Source organism: Thermothelomyces thermophilus, chromosome 7 (genome assembly GCF_000226095.1).
Source record: "Thermothelomyces thermophilus ATCC 42464 chromosome 7, complete sequence".
In the NCBI taxonomy this organism is placed as follows: Eukaryota; Fungi; Ascomycota; class Sordariomycetes; order Sordariales; family Chaetomiaceae; genus Thermothelomyces; species Thermothelomyces thermophilus.
In genome coordinates, this window is record NC_016478.1 from 2,804,773 (window position 1) to 2,820,903 (window position 16,131).

The window sequence follows — 16,131 nt, forward strand, 5'->3', positions numbered from 1 at the left end:
TTGTGCGCGGCCTGCTTCCAGACGTTGTCGCTGTTCCTTTATTCTTTCTTCTTTTTCCTTCTCACTTGGCGCTGGAACCATTCTGCTAGGGTTCTTGGTCGGAGGCTCTGTTGTGAACTTACCCGGACCGGTGGGTTATATACATAAGGGAGTGGCAGATGTCGAATGGCGCTGTTGTTGGTTGGAAGGAAGCGGTAGTAGTGGCCGGCGACGGGCGGTGGGAGGGCTTTTTGACTGACTTGGTTGTCGTGGTTCTTTTATGTACGTACAGCACAGGGTGATGAAGCCAGCTGTCGAATGATGATGACGATGTTATGATGACTACTACAGAAGACGTTGTTTAAGTCAACCTTAGCCAACTAAATCCACCGTAAGCATACATCCTGCTCGTCTCGTGATGATGTTGCCTCCTTATGAAACGGATATCGCATGACAAAGTCCAGACGACTGCCGACCTTGGGTGAGCGCCCTCGAATCTTCTTCAAACTGCTGACACACACGGAAACTGCAGCGTAGTCCCTAACCAAAAGCCATTATGCCCGCTACCGTGATACCTATGATGAGATGAACAAGCCGATAGAATCCTCGACCGAGAACCCATAAGTACGCCCGCCCCCCCTTGTTGCCGTGCCCAATCTCGCACTTTTTTCCCATCGAACTCAGGTTATCTATCTAGTTACCGCACCCATCTTCTCATTCCAACCAACAAAAGCTCACGCCGCCAACTCATATCCGCAACTCACCCATCTCCCCACCTACGCTTTCGTTGGCTCCCATCACGGGCCGGCCGCCACCATCACCGAGCACGCCCTCTTCGAAAGCCCGACGGTACTGCCAAGACGAGTCAGCACTGACCTTCCAGAACCGCTTACCGGGAGAGAGATATAAAACAAAAATAGAAATAAAATTTAAAAATAAAAGAGCACAGAATGCTAGGTAGGCATGGTATAGCAAGTACGATAAATTGCAAAAGGGGGGGCCGGGGGGGGGGGCAACTCACCGCCAGGACAAAGTTGACGACGAGGGCGACGGCGAGGGCGAAGCTGACGACGAGGGGACCGAAGAGGAAGTCGAAATCCTTGCCGCTGCGCTGGACAATCATGTTGCGGCGGCGGACGACGACCCAGTAGCTCCAGGCGCCGGCGAAGACGGCGACGGCGAGCAGGGCGGCGCCGACGGCCCGGGCCAGCGCGTTGCCCCGGGCGGCGGCGGCCGTGTAGAGGCTGACGGCCAGGCCGCCGAGCAGCACGCACACGTGCTGCCACCGGAGGAACGTGCGCTCGTTGGCCAGCCACACCTTGGGCTCGATCTGCAGCGGGCCCGCGTTCTTGATCCATTCGGTCGGCTCCACCACCCCGGGCGGGAGCGAGGAGGGCCTCCCCCCGCCCGACGACGACGTCGACGACGACGACGCGAGGCTGCCCCGCCGCGCGCCCTCGCGGGCCTGCTTGGCCCGCGCGTACTTGGATAGGGAGGAGAAGCTCGGGAAGACGGACGAGAGGGTGCCGTAGTTGAGGCCGCGGCGGCTCTCCTGCTCGTCTGGCGGTTGTTGGCGCTCCGGCCGGCCGCCGCGGGCCGTGCTCGGCTCGCCCGTCTCGTCCGCGTGGCCGGCGGCCGTGGCTGCGCTGCTTCTTCTCCGGCGGGCAAAGTCTGCCGCCGACTTGGAGGGGGTCCGCGCGAGGGACGCGTCGGCCGCGGCGCGGTCGGCGAGGTAAGACTTGGCGACGGGCGAGCTGCGCGAGGGCTTGTAGGAGCCGAAGCCGCCGCCGCCGCCGCCGCCGCCGCCGCCGCTGCCGACCCTGGTGCCGAGGAGGCTGCCGACCACCTGCTCGTTCTCGGCCCGCTGGGCGCGCCGCGACTCCTCCTCCTCGAAGGCGACCTGGGGGTCCCTGCGGATGTCGGTGTCGAGGTCCGAGAGCCAGAAGGGCAGCCGGTTGACGTAGTCCTCAAACAGGCAGGCCGTCCCGTGGACGAACTTGGAGAAGCGCGGGCAGGGGTGCACGAGGTGGGAGCCCATCAGGTCCTCGACCCAGGACGGCCGCTTGCCCCGGCCGTCCTCCCTCAGCTTGACCTCGAGGACGGCGTAGGGGAAGCGGGAGACCTCGGACTGGTTGATGTTGCCGAAGGGGTACGTCATGTTGCCGTCGTCGATGTCGGCGCGGTGCCAGCTCTTCGGGTCGCGGCAGGGCCGGGCCCGGTCGAGCGTGTCCTCGCGGATGAAGGCGATGTCGGTGTCGATCGAGATGCGCACGCGGTCGTCGCCCGGCTTCTGGAAGGCGGTGCGCTTGTAGTTGGCCCGCAGCAGCGGCTCCAGCTTGTTGGCGCGCACAAAGTCGCGGATGGCGTCCGCGGTCGACTTGAAGGCGGCCACGTCGTCGGCCGTCCGGCCCGTCCTCTCCATCTTCTGCACCGACTTCTCCATCCCGTACTCGCCGTCCAGGAACGGCTTGACGTACTTCTCCTTGATGACGAACTTGCGCTCCTCGCTGCTGCCGTTGTCGTGGACCAGCTTCTGCTCCAGGAAGATGTCCGGGCGCGAGCTGAGCTGGCCGTACCAGCGCAGGCGCACCGACGACGCCTCCGTCTTCCGCTCGACCTTGTTCAGGTAGAGGTCGAACCGGGGGTTGTCGAAGTAGAGAGACGTGATGGTCGGATCCTGCTGCCCGTCCACCTCGTTGGCCGACTGCTCGCTGTAGACCAAGGCGGGCAGGCGGCGGAGGATGTACGTCTTGACCTCGAGCAGGTTGTCCGGGTGGACCCAGAACTTGTGCGCCGTGTACCTCTCGCCGTTGTGCATCTCCGGCTGGCTGTCGGGATCGACGGGGTAACCGTAGCCGTCGGCCGACCCGGGCTCCTCGAGCTGCTGGCGGATGGCAAAGTACATGAGCGACAGCTTGTTGAGCAGCGGCCGGTAGGCCTGCTCCGAGTTGAAGGGCCGCCTCGACAGGCTGAGCATCATCATGGGGCGGATCTTGTAGCGGTCGCCGCGCTTCCGGTCGTGCTTCTTCACAATCTTGAGGAATCCCGTGTAGTTGAGGTTGCTGTACTTCTGCAGCTCCTTGATCTCGTTGGTGATGGTGTCGAGCTCGCCCTCGAGCTCCTTGAGCTGCCCGGGGTCGACAGCGGGCCTCTTCGGCTGGCCTTCCTCGGCGGCGGCGGCGGCGTCGGGGGCGGCGGGCAGCTCCTTGAGCTTCTCGAATGCGCTGTCCACGCGGCGGCGCAGGTCATCGACCTTCTCAGCCTGGAACTGGGCGACTTTCTCGAGCTGCACATTGAAGATCTCGTCGCAGAAGCGATTCTCGTCGTCCTCGGTCCATGGCTCGTCCTCGTCGTCGAACCTGTCCTCGCGCAAGATGCCCTTCAGCTTGGCATAATCGATGTACTTGTCCGCCCAGGGCGCATAGACCGATTGGCGGAGTGTCTTGCCGAAGCGCATCCTCAAAGGTACCTAAGGTGCAGCAACTGCGCCAGAGCAGGACGAGGGTGTGCAGTCGTCGTGTGCGCGTGCGTGTGGGTGTGGGTGTGGTTGTGTGCGTGGGTGTGTGCGTGGGTGTGCTTGTTCGTGTGCAATGCGCGATGACGATAAGAACTGTCCAGAACTAGCTATGTAAACGCTCTTTGAGGATCCAAGTCACCGTCACACCTACCGTACGCACAATCGGCAATTGGGGCGCCGGCGTTGTCGATGGCGTTGTCGATGCGAGACGGGCAAAGGTGGCAACCGGAGGGCGATGCGAAGCTGTGGTCGGGAGGACGGATACCACTCTCGTCATCGCTTCGTACCCTACACGGTACACTACACCCCATGCTTTGCTTGGTCGCCCCAATTCTGCCCCACGCACACCCCCAACACAGCAGATCTCCCAAACCCTGCCCTACCCCCGACATGCGGGCTTCCTAGCTGTTGCCATTGCCCAATCAATGCCCCACGTGGCTGAAACTGGATAGCCCCCTCCTAGCACGGCTCGCAGTGAGCTTCGTCATTAATAACGGTTGTGAAAGCCACAAGTGTTAGGGGTCTTGACTTACTGTGTATACACTAGTTTAGGACACCACAGCACTGCTCTAGCAGCACGACTTCCTATTGCTACAGCTACAGAGCACGCACCGCCTACCCTGCAGGAATGGTGTACTACGCCTAACCACTGTGTAAAACTAAATATGTGCAGAATACCTACACAGATGCGCACAAAAGAACCGAGAGAGTCGAGGAGCATAACAATGTGAAATTCGGCAAAAACATTCCTGGTCAACATCTCCAAACGAAATCAATATACATGTGCATCCGAGCGAGCCTCCATTCAAGAGGTGACCGAACGTGTTCAATGGGGTTCATTCAAATCAGGGCTGTGTGCGGGCCAATCAATCCAGGAAGTCTCCCGCTCCTGGAACCACCGTTCGGTTGATGCGGCGACGCGCATAGCAGAGTTGTCTTTCTACAAGAAGAATAATAATGAGCACAAACAATCTTCTCCAAATAGACTTACAATGCTGAGCGCGTAATTTCCGTGTCCAATGCATCATCACCCTCAGGATTCCAGCTTTGCTCCTCCCAGCCAACCGATCCCTGACTGACCGACCGATGCGACTGCCGATGATGCTATCTTTCGCCGGATTGATTTCAAAACAAAAGAGAACCCCGGACCAGAAACAATGCCTATATTTCCCCCCCATCATATAACCATGCCATAAGTAAAGACAAAAAAAAGGTGTCCCGAAACCAAACCATGTCTTATCCTCATCGTTTATTCAAACTCAGCCATGAGGCAGTGCGTGCGCAAACAAGACACTGCTCAAGCAGAGACCGGGTCGACCGCTGCGGCTCTGCTAGCGGCAGCAAACACCTCCTCAGCGGTGTGTTTGACAATGCCGCCCGTCACGGGCAAGTTGGTGCACTTCTCAAGGTAAAGGTCGACTTCGCGCGCAGCCTGGCGACCCTCGTTGATGCCCCTGAAAGAATCTCTCTGTCAGCATCCAGTGCTTCTTCGCTACGTCCATGCCGGGGTGCCGTGAACGGTATCTATCACTTACCAAACAATCAGCGACTGGCCCCTGCGGCAATCACCTGCGGCAAAGATGCCATCAACGTTCGTGGCGTACTTGCCCGGCGCCGTCTTGACGTTCTTGCGCGCGTCCTTCTCGATCTCGTCGCCCAGCACTCTGCCCTCGGGGCCGACGAAACCCATGGACAGGAGCACAAGATCAGCCGGGAAGAACTGGTGCGAGCCCTCGATCTTCTTCATCTCCCAGCCGCCCGAGGCCGACTTGGTCCATTCGACGCGCACCGTGTTGATACCCTTGACTCTGCCGTTGCCGTCGTCCACGAATTCTTCCGACATGATGCAGTACTCGCGCGGGTCCTTGCCCATGTGCTGGCGAACCTCCGTGTGGCCGTAGTCGACACGGTAGATGCGCGGCCACTGCGGCCACGGGTTGTCGCGCGCCCGCTCCGGCGGCGGCTGCGGGAGCAGTTCGAAGTTGATGACCGACTTGGCGCCGTGCCGCACCGACGTACCAATGCAGTCGTTGCCCGTATCACCGCCACCGATGACCACGACGTGCTTGTCCTTGGCCGAGATGTACGCGCCATCCGCGAGCTCCGAGTCGAGGAGCGACTTGGTGTTCTTGTGCAAGAACTCCATGGCGAAGTGGATGCCCTCGAGGTTGCGGCCCGGAATCGGGAGATCGCGCGCGACGGTGGCGCCCGTCGCGATGATGACCGCGTCGTTGGACGCCTTGAGATCCATGAGCTTGATGTCCTCGCCGATGGTAACACCCGTCTTGAAAATGACACCCTCGGCCGCCATAAAGTCGGTGCGCCTCTTGACGATGCGCTTGTCGAGCTTCATGTTGGGAATGCCGTACATCAGCAGGCCGCCCGGCCGGTCGGCGCGCTCGTAGACGGTGACGGTGTGACCCGCCTTGTTGAGCTGGTCGGCGGCCGCGAGACCGGCGGGACCAGACCCGATGATGGCAACCTTCTTGCCAGTGCGCACCTTGGGTGGGTTCGGCACCATCCAGCCCATCTCAAAGCCACGGTCGATGATGGCACACTCGATCGATTTGATACCGACCGGGTCCTCATTGATGCCGAGAACGCACGCGCCCTCGCAGGGAGCAGGGCAGACGCGGCCGGTGAACTCGGGGAAGTTGTTGGTCATAAGGAGGCGATCCAAGGCGTCGCGCCACTGGTTCTGGAACACCAGTTCGTTCCACTTGGGAATGATGTTGGAGATGGGGCACCCGGTGTCTGACTGGCAGAAGGGGACACCGCAGTCCATGCAACGAGCGGACTGGTACTTGAGCTCGTCCTCGTTCAGTCTCTGCGACAGCTCGGCCCAGTCCTTCGTCCGCGTCTTCGGGTTGCGGTACTTCTCTGACCGGCGATGGTACTTCATGAAGCCGCGAGTCTTGTCCAGGACAAGTGCCTTCTTCTTGTCAGCCGCGTCGTCCCTCACACTCTCTTCGATATCCTGGAGCTTGGCTGCTTTCTCCTTCTTCTCCTCTTTCTTGGGCGTGACGGTGGGGAGAACCGGGAGGTTGTACTGGGCCCGCTTAGCCTCGGCCGCTTTGGCCGCCTCCTCCTCGAGGACGCGCTTGTAGTCAATGGGGAGGACCTTGACGAAGCGCTTGAGGGCCTGGGTGAAGTCAACCAGAATGCGGGCCGCAAGTTCAGAGCCCGTGTAGTGGTGGTGATCCTCGATGAGGCCGCGAACAAAGGCAATTTCCTCAGGGTCTTCGATCTTGCCAGCCTCAACCATCTCCGTGTTGAGTTTGGAGAGGAAGTCCTTTTGGACGTCGAGAACATATGCGATACCACCAGACATACCGGCAGCGAAGTTGCGGCCGGTGCTGCCGAGGATGACGACGCGACCGCCCGTCATGTACTCGCACCCATGGTCGCCAACACCCTCAACAACCGCCGTGGCACCCGAGTTACGGACGGCGAACCGTTCCGCAGCAACGCCACGGAAGAAGCAAGTGCCAGAGGTGGCACCATACAAGCAGACGTTGCCAATCAGGATGTTCTCCTCGGACTTGAAGACGGAGGACCGCGGCGGGTAGATGATCAAACGACCTCCGGACAAGCCCTTGCCAACGTAGTCATTCGCGTCACCCTCCAGTTCGAGCGTGACACCGGGGGCCAAGAATGCGCCGAACGACTGACCGGCAGAACCCTTGATGTTGACATGGACAGTGTCCATAGGCAGCCCATTCTCTCCGTACCGCTTGGAAATCTGGTAAGACAGGGACGTGCCCATGGCGCGGTCGGTGTTGACAATGTCGCACTCGATGCGGGAGGGAAGGCCCTTGTCGAGCGTCAACTCCGCTTCGGAGATCAGCTTGTTGTCCAGGCGAACATAGAGGCGGTGATCCTGCTTCCGAACATTGAAGGTCGCGACTCCCGGCCGCAGCTTGTGGGCGGGAGTGAGGATGAGCGAGAGGTCGATGTTGGCTGTCTTCTTGCTCTTGATATCGTCGCGGACCTTGAGAACCTCGGCGTGGCCAATCATCTCGTTGACTGTCCGGAAACCGAGCTTGGCCATGATGGCACGAAGCTCGTTGGCCACATAGTAGAAGAAGTTGATGACATGCTCAGGCGTGCCGGTGAACTTCTTGCGGAGCTCCGGGTCCTGGGTGGCAATGCCGACAGGGCAGGTGTTCTGAATCTCAAAGTCAGCTTCACATTTCCAAGAGCGCGCGAGTGAGGGCACCCGAAAATAGCTTACCAAGTGACACTTGCGCATCATAATGCAGCCCATGGCAATCAAGGGAGCCGTCGCGAAGCCCCACTCCTCAGCACCGAGCAGACAGGCGATAGCTACATCGCGACCGGTCCGCAGCTGGCCGTCAGTCTGAACGACGACACGGCCACGGAGATCGTTCAGCACCAGAGTCTGGTGCGTCTCGGCCAATCCCAACTCCCATGGCAGACCGGCGTACTTGATGCCCGTCCAGCGGGAGGCACCGGTACCACCATCGTGGCCAGAGATGAGGATGTGATCCGCCTTGGCCTTGGCGACACCAGACGCGACGATGCCGACACCACTCTCCGAAACCAGCTTCACCGACACGCGCGACCGAGGGCTGGAGCACTTGAGGTCATAGATAAGCTGCTTCAGGTCCTCAATCGAATAGATATCATGGTGCGGCGGCGGGGAGATCAGACCGACGCCAGGTGTCGAGTGGCGGGTCCGCGCAATTGACTTTGACACCTTGTGGCCGGGAAGCTCGCCACCTTCGCCCGGCTTAGCGCCCTGTGCCATTTTGATCTGCAGCTCGTCCGAGTCGGCGAGGTAAGCAGACGTCACGCCAAAGCGTCCGGAAGCGACCTGCTTGATAGCCGAGCGCATGGTGTCGCCGTTCTCCAGCCGCTGAGAACGCTCTGCGTCCTCGCCACCCTCGCCGGTGTTTGACTTGCCGCCGAGGCGGTTCATGGCGACGGCGAGGGTGGAGTGAGATTCCATCGAGATGGAGCCATACGACATGGCGCCGGTGCAGAAACGCCGGACGATCTCGGTCCACGGCTCAACCTGGTCAATCGGAATGGGCGTGCACTCCTCGAACTTGAAGTCGAGCATGCCGCGGAGCGTGCAGGACTTGATCTGCTCATACTCCGACTTGGAGTAAGCCTCGTACGACTTGTCGTTCTTGGTACGGACCGCATCTTGCAAGTTGGCAATGGAGATCGGATCGTTGATGTGCGCCTCACCCCCGTCACGCCAGTGGTATTCGCCGGACTCGGGAAGGGCCGACACGGAGACCGTCGGGCGCGAAGGGAAGCCACGTTCATGGAAGCGGAACGCGTCCTCGGCAATGAGCTCGAACGTGACACCCTTGATCCGGGATGCGGTGCCGCGGAAGCAGCGGTCGACGACGCTGTCATCGACACCGAGGGCCTCAAAGATTTGGGCGCCCTTGTAGCTCGCGAGAGTTGAAATACCCATCTTGCTCATGACCTTGAGGATACCGCCGTCGCACGAATGCTTGTAGTTCCGGATAAGCGCCTCGTCCGAGAGGTTCTTCTTGATCAGCTTTTCGCGATTGAGCTTCAGGATGCACTCCATGGCCAGGTAAGGGTTGATAGCGTCCACACCATAGCCGAGCAAGACACACATGTGGTGCACTTCGCGGGCCTCGGCGGTCTCGACGACAAGCGCAACCATGGAACGCCACTTGTTGGAGACGAGGTGATGGTGAACCATGCCGGAGGCAAGAAGAGCGGAGACCGCAACCCGGTCTTTGGACGTGTTCCGATCAGACAGGACAATGATGCGGTCTCGTGCCTCAATGGCCGCAGTGGCCTCGTTGCAGATGTAGTCGAGGTGCTTGATGTAACCCTGAACACCCTCGGCCTTCGGGAACGTGATGTCGATGGTCTTGACGGTCCATTCCGGGTAGAGTGCGGACATGTTCTTCAAGGCGTTGAACTCCTCAATGGACAGGATGGGGCTCTCAAGGAGCAGCCGGCCGCATTGAGATGGATCCATCTCGAGGAGATTGCCCTGAGGACCGACATAGCAATCCAGCGACATGACAATCGACTCGCGGATTGGGTCGATGGGCGGGTTAGTGACTTGCGCGAACAGCTGTCGGAAGTATTCGTAGAGCAGCTTGGGGGCGTCCGACAGGCATGCCAGAGGAGCATCGTTGCCCATAGAGCCGAGGGCCTCCTTCTCGTCCGACGCCATGGGAGCAAGCAGAAGGCTAACCTGCTCAAAGGTGTAGCCGAAAGCATGAAGCAAGGGATCCTCCTGTACCCTCTTGTCATCAAGCTTCGGGCCCAGGGCGTCGGCTTTGATTTCGGACACCTTGTTGACAACCGCAGGCATCGTGATCAGATTCTCATCGAGCCACTTCCTAAAGTCGCAACGGGACGAGACAGCAGCCTTCAACTCGCTGTCATCAATGATGCGTCCCGCTTTGGTGTCCACGAGAAGCATGCGGCCGGGCTGGAGGCGACCCTTCTGCACGATCCGCTCAGGATCAACGGGAATGGTGCCGACCTCCGAAGCGCAAATGATGCGGTCATCGTCCATGACATAGAAGCGGCATGGCCGGAGACCGTTGCGGTCCAGATTGGCACCACAGAAACGACCATCGGCGAAGGTGAAGAGAGCGGGGCCGTCCCATGGCTCCATCTGGCAGGCAGCCCATTCGTAGAATGCGGCCTTCTTGGGATCCATCAGTGCATTGCCCTGCCAAGCTTCAGGCACCATCAGCATGACGGCTTCGGGGAGAGAGAGCACCCCGTTGATGGTCAGAAGCTCGAGCACGTTGTCGAAGGCAGCGGAGTCGGAGCCGCCGTCCTCGACGATGGGATAGAGCAGCTCCAGCTCGTCACCGAAGACGTCGGACTGCATGACTCCTTCACGTGCGCGCATCCAGTTCTTGTTCCCGCGGAGAGTGTTGATCTCACCTGACGAGACCGTTAGCATTCCTACGACTTCTCGCTCCGGGTCCGTTTTACTGCTTACCATTGTGAGCCGCCCACCGCAGAGGCTGGGCACGGTCCCAGGAAGGGAACGTGTTGGTAGAGAAGCGGGAGTGCACGAGGGCGAAATGAGCCTCATAATCGGCATTCACCAAATCATGGTAGTATTGGTACACCTGAATCGGCGCCAGCTGCCCCTTGTAGACAATGTTCTTGTTGGAAAGGGAGCAGATGTAGAACCAGTTCTGAAGCCCGACAGTATGAGTGGCCCGCTTCCGGAGGACATAGAGCTGCCTCTCGAAGAGCCTCTCATCAAACTTCTCCGGGTCTGTCGTCTCTGGGGCGTTGCCTGTGCCGTATGCGGACTGCAAGACGACAAAAGGCTGGAGGATGATGGGCTCGCGGGAGGCAGCAGCGGGACCAAGGAGAGTAGAATCCACGGGAGGCTCTCGCCATCCCAGGACCCTCAGGCCCAAGGACTCGGCAATATCTTCCAATTGCCGCTTCGACTCGTGCAACGTCTCCTGATCCGGCTTGAAGAACAAGTTCCCCACAGCGTACTGGCCCAGAGGGGGAAGCTTGATTCCCTGTTCTCGCTCAAAGTTCTTGATGAAGAACTTGTGAGGAATGGACGTCATAACACCCGCACCGTCGCCATCTCGTGCATCGGACCCCACCGCACCGCGATGGGTCATGTTGCAGAGGAGGTTCCGTGCTGCGAACGTTAGGTTTCCGGCCGCCCGCCCGGGAGAAGGTGAAGAAGCCTACCATCGCTGACAATCTTGTGGCTAGGCTTGCCCTTGATATGACTTTTGACGGGTTAGCGGGGAAGGCCTTGACGAGCGGGTGAACCAAGCACCTACCAGGCAAAGCCTACTCCGCAAGCATCCTTCTCGAGAGACGGGTCATACAACCCCCTGGCTACCAGTGAGTGGACGTGCCATCAAGAAGGGATCTGTGCAGGTGTGACACATACTGCTTCACCGGTAGGGCACCGGCCCAGGAATCGTTGTTCTCTGTTTGATACTCATAGGGGTGATACTGCTCCGCCTCCGCATCAAGGTGTACTTGTCGGTCATCAAAATCCTCAGTGACCTTGATGACACCCATGCTAGGCAAAGCTCTTCGATGGATGCCCGCACAGGTAACTTATGGGAACGCTCGGCTGGCTTTGACTGCTGTGGCCCAAGTCCGTACAGACAAAGTGATGTCGAGGCCGGTGAAACGACGGAAGAATCTAGACAAGGTTAGGAAAAGATTAGCGCGAGCAGCTCATATAACTGAGAAGTAGACAATGTTTAACATGTTGCGGTCCAATGCTAGACGGGATGACGTCGAGTCCCATGGCCCAGAACAGCGGTGACCTCGCGTGGTCCCCCCCCCCCCCTCCTTAGCCCGGGTACGCAAGCAAACCCATGTGGGGAGGAGCCACGCTTCCTCTGTCTCGAGATAGAAGAAGACGGAACTCGGTGAAGCAGCGCCAGGTCGGAGGACACGACACGGCGGCAAGGCTAAATCCCCAACTGCCGAAGATCTTGTGGAAAACGGGGGGGCGACAGGGCCCGTCAACGCCTTGGCGAACCTCGGTTCAAGGGGCGTTGATTGACGCCTGCCAGCGGTCAACCCTCCTCGAGAAGGGCATTCTGAGGGACACCGCAATATGTCCCTTCATCAAGCTCCTCTTGGCGGCTTTCAGCGGGGTGTCGACGACCGGTTTGCAGCCAATTACCGCAAAGGGTATGGTTGCAGGGATCCCAGTGCTGCAGTATCGCCGGTGTTGTATTGGCTCGCCTGGCACCCACTCTGCTCGACGGCTCCCGATAGCTTTGCGGCTCCATCTAAGCTGTGATGCAATGGCAAGCGATCGCAGCCAGTCAATTCTCGAGCGTGCCCACTCGATACCCCCAAATCGACGCGGGATGACGACAGAGGGTCTCGGTGCCTTATCGTGCAACGCGCGACAAAGAAGCATCGCCGATAGGACGCCGGACCCATATCGTATTCGACAAGAAGCCCCAACGTGCCAATGTTGGTATGAATAGCCCGCAGGCATTTGCCGCTGGAGTACGACACGATGCTTCGCAGCAGCCAAGAACTCGAGCGTGGAGGGGCGCGAGGGAGGGGCGGCCTGAGCCAAGAGATCGGCGGGGAAGCGGACCCCCCACCTGAATGGAACCTTGGGTCTCGAACACATGCTAATTCAGCATGTTTCGTCCCGGTCGGGGAACACCAAGCGCAACGCTCGTTGTGTGGTTGAACCCAAGCGCCCGAATGTTTGTCCCGTGCTTCTTCTGGCGCGACCGACGCGGATTGCATATCGAACGGCACCATGGACCGTTCACGTTGTCCTCTCTCACGAAATTGCTTGTAGTACGTAATTTCTCCAGGCCGAGTGGCACGCTAGCGTAGGGAAAGCAGGATCCTGCTGACCCCTCGCTCCAAGCGGTTGGGCGACGGGTCGGCCAAATCCCATTTGTCGATATGTTTCGTGCCTCAGAACCATTTGGGTCGAGCGTGTTGGGTTTCTGGGAAGGAGGGACCGGGCCATTGGGACATGCCGAATCGCAGTTTGCTGTCTGCTAGGCGGGGGGGGGAAGGATGGTGTTGCTTGTGAAGCGGATGTCGACACTCACCTCTTGACCTGATTGTTACTGTCGAATGAAGTCGGTTGCACACTATTGAACTACGCCAGACCCGGGGACGAGCGCGAGGCCGATGCCGGATGTGCGAGGCGGAGGAAATGAAAGGAAAGAAGGGGGGGAAAGGGAGGCCGCAGCTGGGGAGGAGTGGCGAGTCGACTTTTTAACCTGCGATGCTCTGGCAGCTGACGCAAGACCCTGGCGAGCGGGAAGATGCCCAGAAGATCTGCTGTTGGCATGTGTGGATCGGTATGGGCTGGGCTAGGCGGCCGAACCGGAGTGACTCGGTACAACTTGTTCTGGGTAAACGGCTCCGACCGAATCGCAAGAAACGTTGTAATAAGAGTGTTTTGCTGAAGCACATGGGTTGGATGGCAATGGCAGCCCACACGAAGATGGTGGGGGTGCGCCGTGGACCCCGGTCTGCTCCGAGGCGGTAGATTAGTATTCATTCAGTACAACTCTGTACGAATGAAACAAAAGCACACGGGCAGGTGAGTCTCCAACGAACAATCCCGGCCATTGTCCCTCCGATGGCTCATGGCTAAACTAGGTACCTCATTGCTCTGATACGGCTTCCTACAGCTCAGGGCCTATTCATGGAATTGCTTGCCGCCCTTTCGTGGGGTAGGCTGCAGATGGAAATGCGGCGGGTCCTCAAAATGTCCACCTTCCCGCCCGCTTCTCGAGCCGTGAAATGGATGTATGTATCGTATTTGTCAACAATTAACCTTTTTAAGGAAATCTGGATGAGGAAGACGGGCAACTATTGGCTTGTTATAGATGGAATCACCTGGGTAGTAGTGAGCTTACAATACCTCTTTGAAGTTTCTTTTCTTCTCCCCGTGCTACCTGGGGCCTTCATTCCTAGTGTTCCCCATTCTTTTGTGCCTTCTTTCCCTTCTTGTCGCCACACTCCCTTTTTTTTTCGTACAGTTCAACGCAGAAAATGAGTGTCCACTTGTCCGAGTTGAACTCGATCAACACCATCAAATTTTAAAGGTTTCACGCTAACCACATTCATTTTGCCGTCATTCATCCATGGTACTGTACAAATTTTCCTCGAGCTGCAGCTATGCACAAGGTTCCCAGCTTGCCTGATTGTATTAGGCGACAACCTATTCTGTCAAATATGCTAAATCCATCAGAGCAACGTTGTCGCGTTCTTGAGCCTGGTTGTCCTGGCTCTGCGAATGTACAATTTACCCCACACTAAGCTGCAACCCCTCGTACGGAAATGGTTAGCGCGAGATCCAAGCATCGGACGCAGCATGCACAGCACGTTTGAGATCCCTGCTGCATTACCGGGGTTCAGAAGTTCGAGTCAACCTCCGCGGCCCTGTGCCCAATCAGACGGATTGGCTTTTTAAGTCAAGCAGCCGATGTCGCCAGTCGCAAGAAGAGTCCGCTGTGTCAACCTTGTCTGTCGGTCCTTCAAGTGAGATGGGCATTTTTTTTTTGCATACTTTTCGGAACAAGACGGACAACTAGAAGACATTATCAGTTGGTTTACGAGATAAAATATGTGTCGGTGTACCTCCGTATGCCCAATCTTATAAAGCTATCAGGACGTTGCCCACAGGGGGAGTGTTCCGAAATCCGGCCCTTTTTTGTGTGGCCTTTCTAGCGGATCTCACCTTGGCGCATCAGAGGCGCTTCGTCTCCGTGTAGCGTCCCAACTTGTTAACGGCTACTAATATGGGTATTAATCAAGGAAAGGCAATGAGGTCAAGCATGCGGGATGGATCTGTGCCCTTTGCCGCCCTACTGTGGGCGCGACGTCGAAAGCGTGTTGTCAAAAGAATTATTCAATCCGCGAGACGGTACCAGCCAATCACATGATTCGTAATTCTCCCCTTATCTTGCTCGCTTATCAGCGCCAAGCAGTGGAAGCATGGGGTGGCGGCTGTGTGGGAACGGTTCGCCTTGGTTGCGGTGGATGCACAGACTACGGAGCCAAGAGTCTGGCGCTCTCTGCGCAGAAACCGAGGAACAAGCAGCCGGGCGAAGAAGTGGTGGGGTACACTACCCTGGTCCAGAGGAGTGCTGTGACAGAACCCCGGGTGCCAGAACATGCAAGCTACCCAAAACCCGAGGTGCCTTTTTTGGGATTTTGAAGGGGAACGAATTTCAATTGACCTGATTGGCGTACACCGGACGTCATATCGAAAAGAACTTCTGCCTCTGTCCTCATTACTTGCCATCGAGCTTTATACGTGCGATGGGCTGCGAGCACGACTTCTTTTCTTCACCACCTCGGGCAAAACTTAGCTACCTAACGTATGCATCCACCTCGTGTGGGGGGTTCTTTAATGGGTGGTCTGCATGAATATATCTTCCCGCTGCCTGGCATGAAACGCCCCGAACCCCACCTCCACGAAAGTTGGATGGCAGCATGTCGCCTGTGCAATTATCGCCAGCAACACTGGTCAGCAATCCCCAAGCGTCTCATCGCATCGACCGGTATCGGCGGCACCTCGGTGCTCATTGGTGCTGGGGGGATGGAAAGACTGCTGGCCAGCTCATAGCGAAGATCATGGCGCTCTCGGCTGTTTAGCCAAGCCCACAATAGCCCAGAGTCAAAAAAAATTTCCCCGGAGCTGCTGACAATTAAGATGCAGCGGAAACGCCACGGCAGGTTAACTAGTTATTCTCGGGCGATGGCGTTGGAAGCTGGCCCAGCGCAATCGGCGCCGGCCAGGCTCGCATCGTATTTGTGGGTTGAAGCTGCTTCCGAAAACTCCCGAACATCCATGGGTCCTGGGCTACTAGCGTGGGTGGGCACGAAAACTGCCTCCCTGCATTCCGCGCATGTCTCAGCACAGAACTGACAGTTTGACGGGCGGGGACGGCCGGGTTATGGAGTATGGAGGAAGTCAGGGTAAGGTAGACGTGGGAACGGCTTCGACTTGTGTGACAGGAACTGCATTTCCAATTCACGTTACCTCACAAGAACTCAAAACGCTCTCCTGGTAACCCATTTAAAAGTTGTTCACCCCTGGAAACCAGAAGCGGAAGGAACGGGAGTGAGGGCAGCGAACGCCAAGGGGGTGGGCA

General features: G+C 58.2%; 2 protein-coding genes across 2 annotated transcripts; both read right to left on the reverse strand.

Moving 5' to 3' along the window:
• Nucleotides 1–436: 436 nt before the first annotated feature.
• On the reverse strand, nt 437–3,776 carry MYCTH_2312661 (uncharacterized protein). The gene is made up of 3 exons (XM_003667103.1): nt 3,648–3,776; nt 1,001–3,589; nt 437–831 (listed from the first exon to the last, which is right to left on the reverse strand). Exons 2-3 carry the CDS (start codon nt 3,434–3,436, stop codon nt 727–729), a joined length of 2,541 nt encoding a protein of 846 aa, XP_003667151.1. The 5' UTR covers nt 3,437–3,589; nt 3,648–3,776; the 3' UTR covers nt 437–726.
• A 748-nt stretch (nt 3,777–4,524) lies between these two features.
• Nucleotides 4,525–11,697, reverse strand: MYCTH_2312662 (uncharacterized protein). Its single transcript, XM_003667104.1, has 7 exons — nt 11,412–11,697; nt 11,299–11,352; nt 11,204–11,244; nt 10,479–11,150; nt 7,731–10,420; nt 5,032–7,664; nt 4,525–4,950 (listed from the first exon to the last, which is right to left on the reverse strand). The coding sequence occupies exons 1-7, from the start codon at nt 11,543–11,545 to the stop codon at nt 4,794–4,796; spliced, it is 6,381 nt and encodes a 2,126-aa protein (XP_003667152.1). The 5' UTR covers nt 11,546–11,697; the 3' UTR covers nt 4,525–4,793.
• Between the last annotated feature and the right edge of the window lie 4,434 nt (nt 11,698–16,131).

Coding starts and splice junctions, on each gene's coding strand:
- MYCTH_2312661 (XM_003667103.1), bottom strand. CDS start 3,436: ATGCGCTTCGGCAAGACACTCCGCCAATCGGTCTATGCGCCCTGGGCG. Junction 832..1,000: donor TCGTCAACTTTGTCCTGGCG/GTGAGTTGCCCC, acceptor TCGTCTTGGCAG/TACCGTCGGGCTTTCGAAGA.
- MYCTH_2312662 (XM_003667104.1), bottom strand. CDS start 11,545: ATGGGTGTCATCAAGGTCACTGAGGATTTTGATGACCGACAAGTACAC. Junction 11,245..11,298: donor TGCGGAGTAGGCTTTGCCTG/GTAGGTGCTTGG, acceptor ACCCGTCAAAAG/TCATATCAAGGGCAAGCCTA. Junction 11,151..11,203: donor CCACAAGATTGTCAGCGATG/GTAGGCTTCTTC, acceptor TAACGTTCGCAG/CACGGAACCTCCTCTGCAAC.